Below are 22,296 nucleotides of genomic sequence, written 5' to 3'. Positions count from 1 at the left end.
GACAACACTGGAAGCAATCTTTACAGCATACCACAGACTGAGGGCTCCCATTAGTACCTTTAATAGGGGTATGTTATCTGTCAGGCACCGCGTGGAGTGCCGTGAGGCCGTCCTGACACTGACCACAGCCTGCGCGTGGGTGTCTCACAGCACAGTGGCTCATCCAGGGCCGCAAAGCCACCACTGACTCGCTCCGTGACTCGCTCCGTGAGCAGCTGGGCAGATGAGCCCTGGATGAGGGTAAGCAACTAGGACGATAAGTAGGGCTGAAATCCACTGCCTGCTCTCCAAGCCCTGTGCCCTAGTGCAGGGTGGTGCCCACCTGAGGAGGGGGCGCCTTTCCTAATTTTTACAGAGGCACCTTATGGACTAGCATCCTGAACCAGGATAACTGCTTAGCAAAGTGCCTGCAGCAAGTGCTCAATGCAAGTTAACAATTATCATCCACATCAGCATTATTGTTCTCCTTCTCCAAATGAGAAAATTGAGGCTTAGAGAAGCTAAGTGATTTGTCTATCATGGACTTAATGCAAAGATTCCTATAAACACATAACAAAAAGTCAAGCAATTCAATAATAATGCACAAAGGACATTATTCACAGAAAAAGAACACACATCAAAAAATATATGAAACTAGGGGCCCAGTGCACAAATTCGTGCACCTTGAAAGGAACTGTGGGCTGCGAGGCTGCAGTGGGCACGGGAGCAGGTCTTGGCCCATCCTCTGTGCCCCGCCCGGCCCCTCCCACTTCGGCCCTGGTCCTCTGTCTGCTGGCAGCCCCACTGCCGCTGCTGCCACTCGCACACGCTGACGGCACGGGCCCCGCTCGCACGTGCTGACGGTGTGGAGCAACTGGGGCTGGCGCCAACAGCGGGTGAGAGCAGGGCCAGCACCGTCAGGGGGTATGAGTGGAGGCTGCTGCCCCAATTGCCCCTCAGGAACAGGGGGAGGTGGAGAAGCCCTCAGGGGCGATCGGGGCTGGCAGCCACTTGCACCCACTGGACCTGATCACCCCGATCAGGACTGTCACCGGGCACTGGCAATGGCTGCGAATGGGGCCGGCACCAGCAGCAGGTGCAAGCGCCGGGCAGGATTGTGGTGCGCACGGGAGCAAAGAATTTTCAGTAACCACCAGAGGCTCGCCCCGATGACAGCGATTGGCGCCCTGCCTTGGTCTGGTGTCCCTGCTTACCATCCCATTGGGGCCCATGCCTGCCATGTTCCTCATGTGACCCCTGGTGGTCAGCGCACGTCATAGAAACTGGTTGTTCAGTTGTTCCACCATTCGGTCTATTTGCATTTTAGGGTTTTATATATATAGATTACTAAAATTTAAAGCAGCAAGGTAAAATAATAAATGAGATATTTTTTATTTATAATATTAGCAAATTTTGTTTATATTCAGTCTTGATAAGGGCTGGGAGAAAAATCATACTGTTGATTGGCTTATATATTGGCCCCAGGCTTCTTTCTAATGAGAGTTTCAGAATTTTTGAATCTCAGGGCTCTGATCTTGGAACACTGGTGTTTGAGGCCAGCTGACCTGGACCCGTGCAGCCTCAGCTGGCTCATCATTGCGGACAGGGTTTCTCTGAGGTTTTCATATTCATTTTCATTTTAGTTACCAAGGAATTTTTACCATCTCAGAGCTTAAAAATAAGAAAAAGAGTGCTTCATTTTCTACTTTGTATAAGATTTATTTTGACTATTGGGTGATGAGATGTAAACTTTCTTTTTTTAAAAAAATATATTTTATTGATTTTCCACAGAGAGGAAGGGAGAGGGACAGAGAGCTAGAAACATCGACCAGCTGCCTCCTGCACAACCCCTACCGGGGATGTGCCCTCAACCAATGTACATGCCCTTGACCGGAATCGAACCTGGGACCCTTTAGTCCGCAGACCGACGCTTTATCCACTAAGCCAAACCGGTTTTGGCTAAACTTTCAAATAATTGCCTTTAAACAACAACAACAAAATGGTAAATGAGTATTTAAAATCATTCTATATAAATCATTCACTCCCTTTCCCTCTTAACAGAGGCTACACAATAATATGATTTAATATTTATTGTAGCCTCAGGTTCATTGTTATTGAATATCAGTCACTCTGCCATCAGAACTCAACACCAAACTGTTTTATATTATCTACAAGCCCAAACAACCTAAGGGGACTAATCAATACATGGTGTTAGGACATCTGGGTAGTCTTCTGGAAAAATAAAATTGAAGCCTTATCTCACATCCAGATGAGTCACAATGGATCAGAGATTTGAATATAATAAAAGAAACTGCATAAGAACTAGAAGGAAGCATGGGAGAATTGCTTCCTAATTTCAGAATGCGGAAGCCTGACAACTATGATGCAACACCCCGAAGCCCTTAAATAAGATGATGTAAAATGACATCTGCAGAGTAAAAACAAAACAAACACTGCAAAGTCATAAGAGAATATTGGGAAAAAATTATAACTCATATTACAGACAAAGGCTCAATCTTCCCCAAGTATAAGGAGCTCTAGAAAATAATGAAATTACTAATTTTTGTTACTAATAACTATTTACTAATAATTACTAGTAGTTTTATTACTAATAATTATTAATAAGTCCTTAATCCATGCTTTAACTATGATCAAAAGCAGTACACTTCATTCTCAGGTTTATCAATTTAAAAAATTAACAATAGGCAATAATAAAAGCTATCAGTGCTTTATGCACATGACTACCTTTAATCTTTTTAACAATCTCAGCAGCCATCTACATTTTACACATGAGAAAATCAAGACTCAGAGATTCTTATTGGTGGTTCTATTCCCTAAGCTTCAGAAGCAGCAACACTGAGACCTGAGCCCAGGTCTCTTCCATTGCAGAAACCAGACACCTGGGACCTGCTGCTCTGGGGCCCAGATGCTTCTGTGCTGCGTCCGCGGTCTGTGGGAGGACCTGCTCCAGGAGGGTAGATCTAACTGGCATCCCACGACGATTTTCTCTGCATTCAAGTTCACTCCATTTTCACCTTCCAACTCTCTATTATGGATTAAAAAATCTCCCCTTCCCCCAAAGAACTTCCCTTCTTAAAAAAAGTTATGTACACAAACACGTTTATAAGAAGTGTTCTTTGATTATTTCTGCCCCTTGTGTGCTCTTTGCTCCTCAGCATAGCTGTCAACTGTCTCCCCTGCCCCCGACTTCTGAGGGGTGACACAGGCACACACCCACTGGCCCCGGCTTGCCATGACAGCCCTCTCCAAAGAGGCAAGGGCAAGGAGCAGGACTTAGGATTTGAAAAAGATTTTGATATTTTTGTTTTAATCCTCAACCAAGGATATATTTTCATTGATTTTTAGAGAGAGAGGAAGGGAAAGAGAGTAAAAAAAATCAGTGTGAGAGAGAAATAATGATCAGGTTGCTTCCTGTACTCGCCCTGACTGGGGATCAAACCTGCAACCTAGCTATGTGCCCTGACCCGGGATGGAACCACAATCTTTTGGTGTACAGGAGGACGCCCCAATCAGCTGAGCCACCCAGCCAGGGCAACACTTTGATTTTTGATGGCCCTCTCTAATCTTCCCAACTTGAGAATCACTGCTTTATCATTTATGTGTATCTATAAAGCAACACTTTCTCTCATTTTAAAGTTTTGAATAGGTAATTATGCTCCCAAACTCAAGTGTCAGGGTAATGGGGTGAGGGGGGGAAATGGAGGTTATACAGCCTGAGGTACCCCACACCTAGAGAGTCAGACTCATGGGGGTGGGGCCAAGGAATCTATACTTTTTTTAAAATATATTTTTATTGATTTCAGAGAGGAAGAGAGAGGGACAGAGAGATAGAAGCATCAATGATGAGAGAGAATCATTGAATGGCTGCCTCCTGCACACCCCCTATTGGGGATCGAGCCCATAACCCGCATGTGCCCTTGACCGGAATCAAACCTGGGACCCCTTCAGTCTGCAGGCTGATGCTCTATGCACTGAGGCAAACCAGCTAGGACAGGAATCTGTATTTTAACAAGCTCTACCACAGACTGGGAAATACTGATTGAAAAATTAGGTCAATCCAGCTTCAGTTTCACCCTGGCTGAGTGGGGTTGACCCAAGCGATCATAGAGTCAGGAAGCAGCCATAAGGTCAAGTTTATCATCATCATTATCATCAAAAACTATCCATGGGGTACCTATTATATGAAAGGCAACTACCAATCTTAAAAAGTAGGGAAAAAAGTAAAGGGCTCCAGGACAGAAAGGCTGTGAGGACTGAAATTAGAAGAATGAATCTGGGTTCCACTGGACGTTGGCTAAAAACAGGGGCAGTAAACCAGTAAAATGCATCTGATGCTTATACAAAGGTTTTATATGGAATGGAGGCTAGCAAACTGCTGAAACCATGGATATTATAAAATCAGCTCATCTGTGTGTTTGCCAAACAGGCCCAATTAGGATCATAGATCTCTCTCTCTCTCTCTCTTTTTTTTTTAAATATAACTTTATTGATTTCAGAGAGGAAGGGAGAGGGAGAGAGAGATAGGAATATCAATGATGAGAGAGAATCATTGATCAGCTGCCTCCTGCAGGCCCCCTACTGGGGATTGAGCCCACAATCCAGGTAAGTGCCCTTGACCAGAATCGAACCTGGGGCCCTTCAGTCCACAGGCCGACGTTCTATCCACTGAGCCAAATCAGCTAGGGCTCATAGATATATCTTGACCTGCCTACTACATCTGAGGAAGAGAACTGACTTTTTAACTTTAAAAAAATATATATGTTTTATTGATTTCAAAGAGAGAGAGAGAGAGAAATATCAATGTGAGAATCAATTGGCTGCCTCCTGTACGCCCCGTCCTGGGGATCCAGCCCGCAACCCAGACATGTGCCCTGACCGGGAATCAAAAGTTCTGTGCACAGGACAACGCTCAACCAACTGAGCCACACTGTCCACGGCAGTGACTTTTTTTAACGTATTGATTCATTCATGGCAAAACAGGACAAGACATGGGAACAATGCATTAGGAAAAGCATGGAGGGTACTGGGGTTGTGGCTAGCTCAGTAGAGGAATGAACGTCCTTCATTCAGGCTGGAGAGCCAACACTATCCACTGTGTACCCTGGGCAAGTCCTGGCCACAGAAGAGAGGCAGGAAGATCAATGAGGCAGTTAAATTGTCAAGTTATGTTAACCATAGGTCACTGTCTTCTCAATCTTTTCAACTTGATGGAGTGTTGGGCAATGATGACTGCTTCGTATGCAGCCCCAGGCCTGTCTTTTCAAGACAGAAGAAGAAGTAAGTCTTTATAAGAAAACTTCTGTCTCCATGGACATCATCTGCATGATTGGTGAGGATTTGCAAGTTGGCATATCTTACAGAAAAGTCTTCTTCGTTTGAAAGCCCAATTTACCTTTGAAAGACAAGATTATTTCAGTATTCTCAAGCCAGATACAGTGACCGTGACAACCGTAAGCCTGTAGCCTGGGTCCCTTGGTCCTCGAGGTCATTTTGGGTGGAAACTTCTCCTTGTCTGAAGCTATGTGAGGGTAGGGACTCATGGTTTATCCTGTTTGTTTGGAGCCAGGGACAGGGTCTGTACTTCTCAATAACTATTTCTTGAATTTATAAATGAACCGGGTTATAAACACCTGAAAGATTTGCCGGAAATATTTTGAAGAGCGTAAAAAACACTTGACAGGATTGGGGACAGGATTCCATAGGCAGCACCCAGCGGCAGTAGTCAGGGCACAAGAATCCTTGCTCTATCCCATTTTGAAGGTAATCTTGGATTATGTCTTCACAAATTACCACAGATCCCAAGGATTACGTCAGATGGCTTCTTGAATCAACCTTTGTGAATACTAGCCAAACCTATCAAGTGGGGCGATTATGTGCCTTTTTCCATTCCCATGTAAATTGCAATTTGTCATGATGGTTAAAAATGTTTTACTAATGTAGAAATTTGTCTTCATCTTAATTTTAAAATAAACACCATTAAGCTGAGCATCACTGTTACTAAGTTGATCATTAGTTGAGGAATTTATTTTCAGTTTTGGATCAGCTTACAAAATGAGCTGACTCTCCAGGATCACTTACAGAGTTTGGACTTTATCTTTTTAAATACATTTTTATTTATTTCAGAGAGGAGGGAGGAGAGGGAGGAAGGAGAGAGAGAGAGAGAGAAGGAGGGAGGGAGGGAGAGAGACAGAGGTCAATGAGGAGAATCATTGATCAGCTGCCTCCTGCATGCCCCACCCTGGGGATCGGCCCACAAGCCGAGTATGTACCCTGACTGGGAATTTAACCATGACCTTCTGGTTCATAGATTGATGCTCAACGACTGAGCCACGCTGGCTGGGCTGGACTTTATCTTAAGAGCAGTGGGAGCCCTAGCTGGTTTGGCTCAGTGGATACAGTGTTGGTCTGTGGACTGAAGGGTTCTGGGTTCAATTCTGGTCAAGGGCATGTACCTCAGTTGCAGGCTTGATCCCCAGCCCTGGTCGGGGTGCATGTGGGAGGCAACCAGTCGATGTCTCTCTCATATTGATGTTTCTCTCTCTGTCTCTCCCCCTCCCTTCCACTCCATATTAAATATATATATATATGCATGCCCAGGGGTGAGGATTAACAAAAACAAAACAAAACAGAGTAGTGGGAGCCACTAAAGAATGAAAGCAGGAGAGGGTTTATGACTTTTACAGATTCATTATGAGAGTGGTGTGAAGAGAGGATTGATTGGACAGTGACAAGAGGAGGCAGGGAGGCCAGTTAGAAGCCAACTTCAATAATCCAGGAGACAGATGATGGTGGCCTAAACCTTGGTGTTGCAAGTAGGACAGAGAGAGTGAAGGGAGAAGAATTTCTGGTTTCTGACTTAGATACCTGGGTCAGGGGTGGAACGGGGCCCTTCAGAGAGATATGGAATACAGAAGGAGAAGTAGAGTTTAAGAAAATTATGATGACCTGCTTAGACATGTTGTACTTGAGGTGAATTGTAAGAAAATGAAAAAATATCCAGTAGGAGATATTTACTGGGCCAGGAGCTCATGGAAGAGATCTGGATTAGAGTCACCAGCACTTTCTTTAGAAAGAGACAAAAACTCACCTGTATCAATCAATCAGCTCCAGCTGCCAAAATAAAATACCGGTATCATAGACCGACTGGCTTAAACAACAGAACTTGATTTCTTCGTATATCTGGAGTTAGAAGTTCAGGATCAAGGAGTCAGCAGGGTTGGTACCTCTGAGGCTTGCAGGTGGCTGTCTCATTTCAGTATCTTCACACGGCTTCTCTGTGAGTGCGCATGTCTGTCCTGATCACTTCTTAAAAGGAAAAAGTCACATTGGGTTAGGGACCACCCTGATGATCTCATTTTACTTAAAAAATATTAACAATTTTAAAAATATTTTTATTAATTTCAGGGAGGAAGGGAAAGGGAGAGAGAATCATTAATTGACTGCCTCCTGCATGCTCCTTACTGGGGATTGAGCCTGCAACTTGGGCTTGTGCCCTGACTGGTAATTGAATGGTGACCTCCTGGTTCACAGGTCAATGTTCAACCACTAAACTATATTGGCCAGGCCCTAATGAACTCTTTAAAGACCCTATCTCCAAATAGATAGGATCACATTCTGAAATAGTAGGGGTTAGAATATCAACATATTAATTTAGGGGGTGGGGTGCGGAGACATGATTTAGCCTATAACAGATACCATCCTAACTTATTAAATGAAAAGGAAATTTGTTGGCTAACAAAACCAGGAAGTTCAAGGGCAGGGGGTAAAGGAGGATTCTGGATGAAAGGATTCATATCTTGGACCCAGGATGTTTTCACTTCTGTCACTTAACTTTACGTGGGGTCACCTGCATTCACAGGCAGGCTCTCTCTCATGGTACCCAAAGTGGCCATTTCAGGGCTATAATTTCTGCACAGAAAGCAATCCCTGTGAAGAAGGATAACCTGCAGAAGTCCTGAGGAAGATCTTACATGACCTGTCTGACATCACTCAGCACCTCAGATAGATCACAGGAACAGTGAGAAGCTCACTGGGCGGCCGGTCTCACTCTCCGGCCGATCCTCAAGGACCAGGGATGATGAGAGCTTTTCCTACAGGGCTGTTAAACAGGCCATCACAGCTACAACAGATTCTAAAGCCACAGAGGGAGCTGGGTCAACCCATGAAGAATGTGTAGAAGAAAAATAAGAGGGATGAAGTTAAGAGCCTGAGGGAAGAAACCACTGAAGGATGAGGGGAGACACAGATGTCCTTGAGGAAGATGTAGAAGAGGAAAGAAAACAGCCAGGACGGCCAGTTACCACAAATCCTAAGAGAAGGGACAGTTTTACATGGGAGCCATGATTTGCAACAGCCTTGATATGCTTAATTGCGAAGAGCTCAGACACATCAATTAAAAAAGATACACAAACAGAAAAATGGGCAAAATGTCAAAACAGGCAGTTCACAAAAAAAGAAATTAAAATGACATATGACAAGGTACTGAAATTCATTCTTAAAGAAAAAAATCAAAATATTGTTGAGAAATATTGTTGTGCTTTTAAGATTGGCAAAAATAAAAAGGCAAAGCCATTGTGAGCGAAGGTGAAGGAAAGCAGGGCACCTGCTGTGGTAGAACAGTGGCCTCGGGTAGGCGCTGTCAGAGTCAGACATTAAAGGCACACACACTCACCAACCCAGCAAACCCCAGCCAGGGGTTTCCTGTCATAAGTCAATTAAGCCATCTTTTAAAAAATATACATATTTTTATTGATTTCAGAGAGGAAGGGAGAGGGAGAAAGAGATAGGAACATCAATGATGAGAGAGAATCATTGATCAGCTGCCTACTGCATGCCCCCTACTGAGGATAGAGCCAGCAACCCAGGCATGTGCCCTTGACCAGAATCGAACCCGGGGCCCTTTAGCCCGCAGGCCGACGTTCTATCCACTGAGCCAAACCAGCTAGGGCTAAGCCATCTTTTTAAAACAATAGCCCTAGCCGGTTTGGCTCAGTGGATAGAGCTTCGGCCTGAGGACTGAACGGTCCCCGGTTCGATTTCGGTCAAGGGCATGTACCTTGGTTGCGGGCACATCCCCAGTAGAGGGTGTGCAGGAGGCAGCTGATCGATGTTCCTCTCTCATCGATGTTTCTAACTCTCTATCCCTCTCCCTTCCTCTCTGTAAAAAATCAATAAAATGTATTAAAATAGATAAATAAAAAAGGAAATAATCCAAATACACATAAAAAAGAAGTTAAATTCAAAATATTGCCCAACATGCATGGAGGGGCACAAACAAATTGGAGCGGACCCTGCTATGGACCACTCACAGCCATACCGGTGGGTCCTGCCTGAGACCCAGGAAAGGATTGTCAGGTGGGTAGAGTTAGGCTCACGCAGGGACATCTGGGCTGTTTTGGAAAGTGATCCAACAAATATTCATGTACGCGGAAGGTGCAGAGCCATGCGAGTAGCACGGGCTTCACTTTTGTACACTGTGAAATGTTACAGCTGTGTGGGTCAGCACCTCAGAACATCCCGGAGGAAAACAGAAAACACTGAGAGCCAGCAACTGCCTTTGCTGAGAGGCAAAGAGGGGTAGGAGGTTGTAGCGTGAGACTTTTTCCATTTTATACTTAAAGAAAAAAGCTCTTCAATTTAGTCAAGCAATAAGCAATAATTGAGCATGCATTAAGGTCAGGCACTGCACTGGGCACTGCAGAAACACTGGAGGAGGTCATTAGGGCATGGGCTCCACAGCAAATCACAGCGAAATTCCTGACTGCCTGCTGCTTGTAAGATGGGGGCTACCAGCTCTTATCTGATAGCATTGCTGTGAGAATTAAATGAGATAGTGCCAGGTATTTAGTACCTGTTCCTTACTTGTTAGCTCTAAAAAAAAGTGAGGTCCCCATCTAGTAACACCCAGTATAGTGAGTACTGACCTGCAGCAGAGGAGTTGGTTACTGGAAATAAAAGGCCAGGTTGTTGGATGAGCCATCCAGGCGTACGTGGGCAGCACCCAGCACGATAGCAGGGCTAGAGGGCCTTCTGGCCCAGAGGAGGGAGGAGTGCTGCGTGTGTGACCTTCACTTCAGGTGGCCCCAGGGCAGGGAGCTGTGCACAGCAACTCCTGAAGGAGAGCTGAAGACACTCTGGAAGCCTGGAGCAGAAGGAAGAGTCGGAGAAGTTAGCTGAGGAATGGGCTAATTAGCTGGAGCCAGAGGCCAGGAAGCATTCCAGAGGAGCAGGGAGGGGCAGGGAGGCAAGTGGAAGAGCTTCAGGGGGAGGGGAGGGGATGCAGATCAATAATTGTTCAAAGGAATTGGTTGGAGCCCAGTGTTTTGGCTGATTATTTTTTTCTGGATTAATTACATGGAACTTCTGTGGTATCCCCAGATACTTTAGGCTTCCACAATCCTCAGGATTTATCCCTTTTGCTACACTTCCTGTGCCTAATGTTGCAGTGGGAAGAGGGTCATGAGGCTTGGGGTCAGCTGCCTGAGGCTGGGTTATCTCTGGGCCATGCCCTTGCTTCTGAGACTCCCTGAGTTTGATTTTTGTCCCACTCTGTACTTGCAGCTCACTCCAGTCTTCCCTGACCCCCAGGGGCTGAGTGGGTGACTGGCTGGGGCAATTTGGCAACATCAACATTAAGGGCTTCCAAGGGAAAAGTATTGGAACAGGAGATAAATTCCAAATTGGTGGAAAGCTTGACGTTCTGGGAGAAAAGAGCTGCCTCAGTTTCCCATCAACACTCAGTAAGTAGAGCCCTAAAATACTTGTCAGAGGAAGAAATGATGGTCCCTCTGAGTTCTGCTTCAGTCCCCTGTAAGTCACAGCCTTTGAGGTATAGATGGGAGGGGACAAAGGCTCTTCAGTTGGCCCTCATTAATGACACTACCAGCTCTAAAATGAGAACCAACAGAGTGGTCAGAAATTGGAAATAAATTACAGCAAGTAAGGAATGAACTAATGGGTCCAGGTCTGGTTATTTCAGCATCTTTTCTTAAATAATCAATCCTTTCCTCGCCAAAACAGTAAGTTCACTTATTGTGGTAGTTATTCTCACCTCATTATTCTAAACTGCTCTTCAACTACAATTCAAGTTATCTTGTATCTTTTCTCACTTCTTCTAGGTCCTTTTTCATCCCTACTTGCACCAGAGTTTGTTTACCTTTTATCTTAGTCTGATTTCTGGTTTCATAAAAGCCAAGCTTTCTTATGTCTCACTGAGAACAAAACAGATATTTTCTAAAAAAAATTTCCCATTAACTTAGTAAATTATTTTGAGTTAGGCTTTTCCTCCACATCTAAGTAATGCTTCTATTCTTTTTTGTTACAGAAAATTTTCCCGAGTCCTGTGTGTGTGTGTGCGCGCGCCCATGAGTTTATACATCCTTGAGTGGGCTTATGTATATTCCACGTGGCACTTATTAGTAATTCTTTAATTCAACAGATACTATTTTTTTTTAAATTGATGTTTGTTTATTCTATGGTGGGCAAGATGTTTAAAAAACTAAATTACATAAAAGGATTTGTCTTTGCCCTGGCCCATGTGGCTCAGTTGGTTGGGGCGTTCTCCAGGTTGCAGGTTTAACCCCGGGCAGGGTGTATGCGACAGGCAACCCATCGATGTTTCTTGCTCACATTGATGTTTCACTTTCTTTCTCAGTCACCCTCTCCTTTCCCCTCCCTCTAAAAATCAATAAAATTATTCTTGGGTGAATGTTGTTTTAAAAAGGCTTTGTCTTGAAAAAAACCTCTGATTTACTAGAAGAGGTCACATAGGCATAATAATAATCATGCAAGGTGGAAAACCAAGTAAGAGACATGAGCAGATTTCATTATTTTCACCTGTGGCTTTTTCATAGATGATGCAGGTACACGTGATGCTGAGACAGGAGGACGACTCTGTGCACAGCTCAGTGTTCTTCTAAGTTGGCAGCCATTAGGAGTTAAGAGCACTGAGGCTATTTCCAATTTACATTACCGTTCGCTTCCTCTGGAAATGTGTAAAAATACTAGCAAACACTAATGTGCCAATGTTTCTGTGATGCTATAAATTCATGAGTGTAATACATTTTACATTCTGTTACATAATTTATTTAAAATGACAGCATTCCATTATAAATCACTCAGCTATTTCAAAGAAAAACAAGAATGTTATAAAATGTTAGTGGAAAATAAATGAGATTGTTTTTTTGTATAGAATCATATCCCAAATGTTTATTTTCCAGTGATGAACATATTGAACAGTCCATCCTTATTTTATACTGGCAGAGATACATGAATCAATTGCCTTGATTATATCTTTCTGTGAAAAGACATTTTGACAAAACATTATGGGGATCTTGTTTTTAAAAATTTGTTTAATCTTTAAAATAGAGATTTCAAAACATTATTATCATTTTGACATTAAAAAACACAGGCTATGACCAAGAACAGTTTTAATCTTGCCTAATTAAGATATGATTGGAAATAGAAAAGTAACTTCCAGATCTTTGGAGGGTGTGTCTGTCTCACAGATCCCTCCCCAGACAGACACTGTAACAGCGGCAAAGAGCCACTAGGTGGCTCTGTCATTTTTAAATAAAACTGAAGTCCGAAAAAGATACTGTATAGTTAAGGAACAAAATACTGTACAGCACCTCTAGTAGGCAAAACCTTTCATCAAAGCAAGAAACAAAAATCTGCAATTATGGCCTCTCAGAATAATTTGGAGCTATTCAATTGAGAATTAGACTTAAAAATAACCCTGCAAGACTGCAAAGTATGTATGGGTAAGCAATTTGCTAAAAAATAAGGGAAGGTATATTCTTAAGGACACTAATTACTAAAGGGAAGGTTGTTCCAAATTTTTCCTAATTTATTACCATCTAGGTTCCCAGCTTTTGCTGTTGTTGTTGTTAATCCTCACCTGAGGACATTTTTCTATTGATTTACAGAGAGAGTGGAAGGGAGGGGGAGAGACAGGGAGAGGGAAACATCTATGTGTCTCATAGATTGGCAAGCCTGCCACCAAGGTACATGTTCTTGACTGGAATTGAACCCACGACCCTTTAGTCCGCAGGCTGACACTCTATCCACTGAGCCAAACTGGCTGGGACCCCAGCTTTTCTTTTGGACTTTCCCTATTTAGTTTAGACTGTTACCTTTAAGAAAAAAAAGTTAAACTTGGTCATTATAACTCATTAAAAATTACTTTCCAACTTCCTGAACTATCCTTGTCATCCTTATTAACACCCCAAGAGAATAACAGAACAAAACAACGTCATTTAGGGCTATATGGGAAGGGGGGGGGAGACCATGTTTATCTAACTTAAGAAACATTTAGACCCTTAAATCAGAATACAATTAAGGCAAACACTATTCCACTCTAGCATTTGTCAGGAGATTGAAAGAAATAGTGTGATTTAAGAGTTGGCAAATAATTCCTTTCTGGTTCCAGAAAAGATGGGAAAATAGTTACATTTGAAGTGTGATTTGGATCTCAGGTACCAAAATTTGCTAGTTAAGTAGTTCTAGATTTCATTTGCCCTCCCCCCTCCCCTGAAGTTATATGCAGAAGACGATAATTTCCCCCCAAGTACATAACTAATTTTCTCATGAAAATAAGTGCAAGTTGGGAGGTGTGTGGGTTCAGGATTAAGTACTCTGAGCTGCCAGTCTGCAATTGGCAAGTAGGGGAAAAACGTTTTCCTCTCTCCTCTCCCTTAAATGAAAATTCTCCATCCTGTCACTTATTAAGAACATATTTAGGGAGAGTTTTAATTTGTAAAAAAACCCACAATTTTCCTATTGTTGTTGGGAGCCAATAAATAATGATTTCGTGGCATGTGGTGTCGATACAGGATTATACTGGTTTTGTTTGTTTTCCCAGGCAGGAACTGAATTTGAGAATTTACAGAAGTAGTTTGTAAAAGTGCGTTTTTACAAAAGTAACACGTAATTTGTGACCTGCTCCCCCCTCCCCTTACCCCTCCTCCTCCTCTCCTTCCTTCTTTTCTTCTTTTTAAAGAGCGCTTCTTGCACACAGTATAAATTAAACTTGGCTTTAAAATGCTAATTCCGAACCCACTTATTTAAATGTCTTTGAAACATTCACCCTTCTACTTTTGAAGACAAATCACACCAAAGGAACGCACACAGCGAACATAAAAATGAACAAATACGGCCCGAATGTGAACGAACAAATAGTTCTATGTTTAGAGAAATTAAAAACCGCTTTCAGTCCCTCTGATCACAGAGGATGCCTGTTAATATAAACTACCCTGTATCCCAAAGAGCTGTAAATCACATCTATTATGCTTAGCTGGTAGCGGATCCGTTGAGACCAGACCTGAGTCCTGAAGCTCAATGCACCTGAATCACAAAACGTGCAGAGGCTGGAGGTGGAAACATCAGAGGGGATTCGGCAGGCGGCCCGAGCGGCCATCCAAAGTTAACGCACAGACTTAGGAGAAATGTTTGTGCTCTTCGCGATCATCTCTTTGTTTTAATATTCGTTACTTTATTTCATGGTTGTGCTAAGAATATATCAGCTGGGAAGGGGTCCTCTTCGCCTTACACCTGGCGTCGCCCGTCTCCCCCGGCCTCCCGGGCTCCGGGCGCAGCGAGGAGGGGCTGCGAGGGCGGGGCGCGCTCCCGGGCGGCGCGGCAGGTGGGGCGGGCGGGGGAGGGAGCCCGCCCGGGGCCGCCGCCCACCCCGGCCCGGGGCCGCGCGCCCGCAGGTATAAGAGGCCGGCTCCCCGCGCTCCGCGCATCCGCCCGCCCCGCCCGGAGCGACGGTCGCCGAGCGCGGGCCGCGCGCCGCAGGCTGGGCGCCCAGAGGGATGCTCTTGCCCGGGCGGCGAGACCAGCCCCGCTCGCCCCCCGCAGCCGCCGCCCCGCAGCCGCCGGCGTCCGCCGACATGTCCCTCTACTGCGGCGACAACTTCGGCGTGTACTCGCAGCCCGGCCTGGCCCCGGCCGCCGCCGCCGCGGGCGCCCCCCCGGCCGCCAGGGCGCCCTACGGGCTGGCCGACTACGCCGCCCCGCCCGCCGCCGCCGCCAACCCCTACCTGTGGCTCAACGGGCCGAGCGCGGGCGCCCCCCCGGGCGCCTCCGCCGCCGCGTACCTGGGCGCCCCGCCGCCGCCGCCGGCCCGGGGCGCGGCCGGGCCCTTCCTGCAGCCGCCGCCCGCCGCCGGCACCTTCGCCTGCGCCCAGCGGTCCCTGGCGCCCGCCGCGCCCGCCGCGCCCTCGGGGCCCGCCGCCCCCTGCGACCTGGGCTGGCTGTCCATGGCCAGCCGCGAGGACCTGATGAAGATGGTGCGGCCGCCCTACTCGTACTCGGCGCTCATCGCCATGGCCATTCAGAGCGCGCCCGAGCGCAAGCTCACGCTCAGCCACATCTACCAGTTTGTGGCCGACAGCTTCCCCTTCTACCAGCGCAGCAAGGCGGGCTGGCAGAACTCCATTCGCCACAACCTGTCGCTCAACGACTGCTTCAAGAAGGTGCCCCGCGACGAGGACGACCCAGGTGAGGGCGGCTGGACCGGTGCTTCCCGCCGGGCCGGGGCGCAGGGAAGCGGCGCGCGCTCGGGGCGGGTGGGGGGTGTCCTCGGCGAGGCTGACTGAGGTCCACGCGGCGTCTTTGGTTCTAACTGGGGATGAGGGACGGTGGAGGGATAACCACCCAAACCGCGTCTGATTGGGGTGAGGAGAACCCGTGGGACAAAGAAAAGTATCAGAGGATCCTTGGGGCGAGGACCCGGGGAGGGAGAAGCTCGCCCCCCGCCCCCAACCCCCCGTCTGCACTCGGAGAGGCTGGCGGGTCTGAGCCGGTGCCGCCGGAGGGGAAGTAGACGGAGAGAGAACCTGTGAGCTCTCACGTGAAGGGGACTATAAAGGGATTCGGATGAGCTGAGAATCCCATCACAGTTCACAAAAGAGGTGGTGAGAGCCCCCGGCACCAGCACCAGCTTCCTGAGCCTCCGGGGTCCTTCCCAAAGCAGATCTTCTGCCTGTCTCGAGAGGATGAGTGGCACCGACACGAGACGGGGCAGAAGGATCAGAGAGCGTCAGCCGAGCCCTGCAAATTGTGGTTTTGGTACTTTAAGTATTTGAAAATGCAAAAACCAAAACCCCCAATTTGCTTCTCTCTGATCTGAGCCCTGGGGTGAGGAGGGCTGGGGTACAGGGGAGTGCTGTAATTGTTTCCCTCTACCTGGGGAGTGGAGGTGGGGGAAAGCTGAAAATGAGAGAGAAACAGCATCCTACTTGAGGTTTTCAGATGGAGCCCAGGACAAGGGCGGTATGGCCAGAGTTGTGATAGAAAAAGAAAAGAAATAGAAACCGTTTCAGTTGCACACTCCAGAGATTTAGAATTTTGTTTAAATTAAATAGTGGTTTCTAGTAGAAATACAGTATAAACCTCATGTGATTGTAAGTTTTCTAGTAGCCACATTAATAAAAAGAAACCGGTGAATTTCATCCTAATGTGTTTTTTGTGTAAACCAAAATTTGTTTCAACCTGTAACAAACATAAAAAATTATTAGTGAGGCACTTTACATCACTTTCGGTACCAGGTCTTCAGAACCCCGTGTGTCCTACCCCACATCTCGCTTTGGATTAGTGACTTTCCAGGTGCCCACCAGCCACGTGCGGCTGGTGATTACTGCACTGGACCAGGCACGCAATTCTGGATGTGCATCTTCCACCTCCGCCTCTAAAGCACCGGAGATGGTCACATAAACTTTACATGCACTCCTCGGACCTTCCAAAAGTTCAAGGATCTGTAGAGTGTCTTGTCAAAGTGCTTGGAACAAAGGTGGCACAATATAATTATCCTGATAGGTGAGGGCATTGTTGAGATGGTAGTTAGGAATACGTTTTTTTTCCGAGACTTTCTGTGGAGAATGTGTCAGTGGAGAAAATGGGTGTGAGGAGTGTGTGTTAGTTTGTGGAGGTAGCGTAACAGGGGCTAGTGAGGTATGCGGAATCTAGAGCATTCCTGGCTCTACTGTTGTTAACTGGGCATACAGCAGGTTACTAACCAGTCTGCACCTCAGTTTCCCCATCTGAGAAAAGGAAGCAATAAATTACCTATCTCCATGGAGCTGTGAGCAGTACCCTAGGCTGTCCGTGCAAGGCGCTCCGTACAGGATAAGTGCATAATAGTACTTTCCAACACCGACAGCTGTTTTTGCCAGAAGTGAAAAGAGCTTTTGAGAGATAAAATCCTCCAAGATGATTGTGTTAGATAAATTGTGAGTGAAATTTTCAAAGCAGGAGACTAGCATTTTCTGCATTAAATGGGGCCCCGATCCCTGAGATTTGCCCAGTGGAGGGAAAACCTGGAAGAGATGTGGGGGCCCCTCCTGCCTAGGGTGAGGGATACAGAGACTCTAGGAGAGGCGTTCCCTTGTCCTCCAAACATGCCATCCGAGACGCTAAAACAAGTGGTTGCTCAGTACTAACTGCTGTCTTTTTTTTGTTCGGCAAGGCACAGGATTGGGTATTTGGGATTGCCTTTTTTCCAGTGGAATATTTTTAGGGACAAGTGTTACACACTTTCAGCAAATAATAGTGATAGCAGAGACTGTTTTTGCACTGCTTTCTGTGTGCTGCCAGCTACTGGGCAAAGGTATCATTTAATCCTCACAGCCAACCTAGGAGGTGGGGGCTATTGCTATCCCTATTAAATAGCGCCAGGATTTTGTGAGGCCACTCCATTTGGATCCAGAAGGGAAGGTGTTGGGTAATTATAAGTGCCTCGTGAATTGAATTAGGTTTTAAAATTTAAGTAGCAGACACTGCCAGGAGGAGGTGAAAGCAGACAGAACCTCTTTGTTCCAGATTTCTCTTTAAAGGTAAATAAAATCTCTCCCATAAGAATAACTCTAGACAGTATAGTCGACTGAGCATCTTCATCAGCGTTTAATGAAAGTCTGCCCTCCTTCTCTGAAAATAGAAGCCGAACGAGCAGGCATAAACTAGCTCCTTCTCTAACACCTGTCTTTTTCATCTCCACAGGGAAAGGTAATTACTGGACTCTGGATCCAAACTGTGAGAAAATGTTTGATAATGGGAACTTCCGCCGAAAGCGAAAGCGCCGCTCTGAGGCCAGCAGCAGCTCCACAGTGGCTGCAGGGACGGCAAAATCAGAAGAGGGTCTGTCCTCAGGATTAGGGGCTGGAGCGGGTGGGAAGCCGGAAGAAGACAGCCCTTCTGCTCTGCTAAGGCCTTCCCAGTCTCCAGAGCCTCCTGAGGGCACCAAGAGTGTCTCCTCCCCTGGAGGAGCCGTGCTCACCTCCACCCCTTGCCTCAACACCTTCTTCAGCAGCCTCAGCACCTTAAGTGTCAGCAGCAGTGGGAGTACCCAGCGAGCTGTCGCTGGTGGCCACCCCCTGGGGATCCAGGGGGCCCACCTGCCCTCCAGCAGCACGTTTCCCGCCAGCTCCGTCTCGGAAGCCTCAGACAACTTGCAGCTGAGCACCAGCACCAGCAATGGCAGCAGCCAAAGATCTTCCTATTATAGCCCTTTCCCTGCCAGCACTGGTGCGGGGCAGAGCAGTCCCTTCAGCCCGCCTTTCTACAACTTCAGCATGGTCAACAGCCTCATCTACCCGCGGGAGGGCTCTGAGGTATAGACTTGAAGATGCACGTCTTGAATCTGGATTTTAACAAGAAGAGATCTTGTTAAAATCCAGATTCCAAGGCAGCTGGTCTGGAGCAGGTTCTGCGTTTCTCTGGAGCTCCTGGCTGATCTGGTCCATTAACCACATCTGGGAGTAAACTCTTTCTACAACCCAGCAAGCCTCTCCAGGTTGCTCAGGATAGGGCCTCCCTGGAGAGACAGCCATCCCACTCTGTCCTAGGATGACAGCACCGGTGAGCCCTGTGCGGACAAGGGACTACATCTGTTCCGTTCATCACTGTAGATCAGGGTTACAAGCTCAAAGGTGTACATGGCCAGCTAACAAAAAAGTGAATGACGTTATTGGGGAGGAAAAAGATAGCAATTGGCATTGGAAGCATCAGGGAGTAGTTGGGACTGACCCACTGAGGGCTGCTGTGGGCAGCTAATTCTTTCCTTCTGCCTGGCAGCATTCTGATTTTCCTAGAAAAGACACATCTGTATTTTCATAGGAAACCTCCATTTGAATTCTTGGCCGCTAATTAAAGTTTAAAAAATACTGTACTGGGAAACCCCCAAAACCCATGAGCTCCATCCAGCTCATGAGTCCCCTTTACTCATGCTCAGCATCTGGTACATGGGAGATGACACTGCCCTCGTTAGCCCTCACAGCCCGGGAGACAGGGGCCATTACCGGCCTCATTTTCATATGAGGCTGTGAAGCACAGGATGTCAGGTGGCTCGCTCCAGGCCATGCAGGTATCAGCCAGGCAGCAGGGCAGGGCAGGGCCGGCCCAGGCAGTCTGGCTCTAGGGCTGGTGCTTACAGCTTTGTGTTTTAGTTCCTGCGGACAGACAGCGCATAGAGAGTAGGAATGAGCTAGATCACATCTGACCAAAGATTCCAGTTGAAATAAATGTCACTTGAGATGTTCCCATGAGCAGCACGGATGGACGCCCACCTCCGTGTTACTTCTGCTGCCGTATTCCTGGGGCCTGGGCTGACCATTGTCCTCGCGAACCTGACATCCTGTTCCTTTTAGCATGTGTCCTGGGTTTTTCTTTAAACGAAGTATTAGAATTTTATTAAAAATAGCTTTTAAATTGAATTTTTATTTACCACAAATGGTTTTTTTAAAAAACCATTTGTGGTAAATTTTTAAAAAATATAATTTATTTTTAGCACTCCCTTTTACTTCTCAAGAGGTATTTTCTTTTGAATAATTTGTATGGTTAGCCTCCCAGCACCCAGCAGAGAGCCTGGTGCCTGGCAGACACCCAGTCATTGCTTGAACTTGAACTTATCCAAAAAGTATTAGTTGATTTTATTGGAACAATGTTACATTAAGACGAAGATAATGTCCTATGAATTGCCTTAGTGCCATGTTGTTGGTTTGGGGTTTTAATTTTTTTTTTAAAGGAACACAAGTACATTGTCAAAAAATTAGCTTTCCTCTGTGTATTCTTTCTTGAAACTCACAGCATTACTCTTAAATTTTTATTTTGAAATAACTTACAGAAAACTATTTTTTAAAGTAGCTTATTGAGGTACAAGTAACATCACCATTATTTAAATATTGTGAACAGGTGTACCTGGTTTTATTGCGCTTCACAGAGGTTGCATTTTTTTTTACAAATTGAAGGCAAGACCCCTCACCAGCAAAAAGATGACACTGCTTTCTAGGAATGGTCTGGCACAGAAGCTGCAGTATCCACGGCTTGCCTGCAGAAAGAACCAAAGAGCGCCCACCCACACTGTGCACAAAATCCAGTTTCAGGGGATATTTTATGTGAAAATCCTATGGACTTTTATAAATATTGTTTCTAACACAGTTCTATATTTGTAAAATAAATTATAATGTGAACTGAGACAAAAATTCTCCCTAGGAAAGTACACTACGTGCTGAGAATCTCATGAAATAAACTAAGTGGGATGGCTTCTGGCCATTTGTCAGCATTGCTGTTTTCCTGTCTTCAGTTTCTTCTAAAAGAAGAGCTGTGAGTGGCATGGCACCATCGCCACTACAGGGACTCTGTGTTGAGAGGGGAGCGACTGACCTTTGGCATTTTCCACCACCCCCATCTGAAAGGGCAGGGAGGGAGCAGCCACTCTGGGGAGGGTCTTACAGGCATGAGCATTTTGTTGGAATCACAGTTCTGTCATTTAGATTAAAGTGCAACCCAGTGCACCGGACAGTTTCTGTTGCAGAAAGAAATGTGCTGGAGAAGTTTCACCAGCTGACGGCAGTCCTTGGGTGCAGCCCCAGGTGTTCCAGTCCTCGAGGGGGCCACAGGCAGCCCAGCGTTTCCCAGGAAACTTGAAAACGGCTTTGTCTGGAAAAACCTGAAATAGGCTTCTGGGCTAGGGTTTCTCGGCACCAGCATTGCTGACGTTTGGGGCTAAGTAATTTTTGTTGTGGAGGTGGCCCCTTATACCACAGGGTGTCTGCAGCATTCCTGGTCCCTACCCATTAGACTCCCCCACCCCACCCCCTTCCTCCCCGGCCCTGACCATGAGTGACAATCAAGAGTATCTCCAGACATTGCCAATGTACTCTGGGGCACAAAACGAGCCCTGGTTGAGAACCACTGATGGAGGCCAACAACCACAGTTTGTCAAGGAGGAAAGGAAGCCCCTTAGTCCCCAACAGAAAGTCCTAGGTCTTGGGGCCAGCAGCTGAGCCCTGAATGAGTTAGACCTCTGGGCTTGTGCAGGTAGTTTGTCCTGAGATGCCTGTTCTAAGGAGAATAAGTTGTGAGCAGGTGTAACCCAGTAACAGGCATTTCTCAAAGCCTGGGACCTATGGTTCGCCCAGTCACATTGGAGGTAGGCTCCTTCAATATTTTAGTTGTTGATTATAGATTTCTTATGGTAGCTTCCTTCTTGGCAACTAATTCTTTTATTAGAGATCTAGGCTGGGGATAATTTTAATTGAACAGTAGTAAATGATCTGGGTTATTTGGGGTGGGGTGAGGGGGGATGGGACACAGGCATAGGGAGGACATGCTAAAAGAACACGATTAATCTGTATTTGGAAGTATCTAGATCTGGGTGGTTGATGGCTATTAAATGCCAGAACATTGGTATCTGTGAGAACAAAAGTGATGAGAAGAACAACTAACTGGAAAGGGCAGCAGGTGCCTCAGACCCCACTCCCGGGATTGAGGAAGCTGTGCCTCCTGCTGGGCATGGGATTAAAGGGAAGGGGACTAAGCTGCCTGTGCCGGTAATATTTTCAGGTCAAAGTCTGCACCTGCTTTCCAATTGGGAACCAGGTCAGGAATACAAACCTGAGCGAAATCTCACTCTGGTGCTCAGACTGCAGAGGAAAGGGTGTGGACCCACGGCACGCCGTCCCGCAGCTTCCATTCTCTCGGGTTGCTGGACTGGGGGCTGACGTCAGGTTGAGGCCAATTATGCACCTTTATAACCTAAAGCACCTGCCTTTGGCCTTCTAGAACCTCATGTACCATTCAGAGTCAGACAGGAGCCAAGGAGAAGGTGAAAACCGAATCAGCAGTGCTCAGGTTTTCTGTTTAATACTTTTGGATCCTTTCACCCCGTTCTTAAACTTAATGGAAAAGGACTTTGAAAACTGCCTTTACCCCAGCCCCCAAGGGCATTTGCTGGTTCCTCCCAGGGCCAACTGGGCCCAGCTTGGTACAGGAAGAGCCTCACTGAGCTTTGGAGGAAAT

General features: G+C 46.4%; 1 protein-coding gene across 1 annotated transcript; it reads left to right on the top strand.

Annotated features, from left to right (window-relative positions):
* Window positions 1–14,813: 14,813 nt before the first annotated feature.
* Window positions 14,814–18,614, top strand: FOXI3 (forkhead box I3; the record flags this gene model as incomplete). The annotated part of the gene is made up of 2 exons (XM_079777788.1): window positions 14,814–15,501; window positions 17,998–18,614. The coding sequence occupies 2 exons, from the start codon at window positions 14,814–14,816 to the stop codon at window positions 18,612–18,614; spliced, it is 1,305 nt and encodes a 434-aa protein (XP_079633914.1).
* Window positions 18,615–22,296: the final 3,682 nt, after the last annotated feature.

The sequence above is a fragment of the Cnephaeus nilssonii genome (assembly GCF_951640355.1).
Source record: "Cnephaeus nilssonii genome assembly, chromosome: 7".
Taxonomy (NCBI): domain Eukaryota; kingdom Metazoa; phylum Chordata; class Mammalia; order Chiroptera; family Vespertilionidae; genus Cnephaeus; species Cnephaeus nilssonii.
This window is presented reverse-complemented; position numbering and strand designations above follow the sequence as displayed.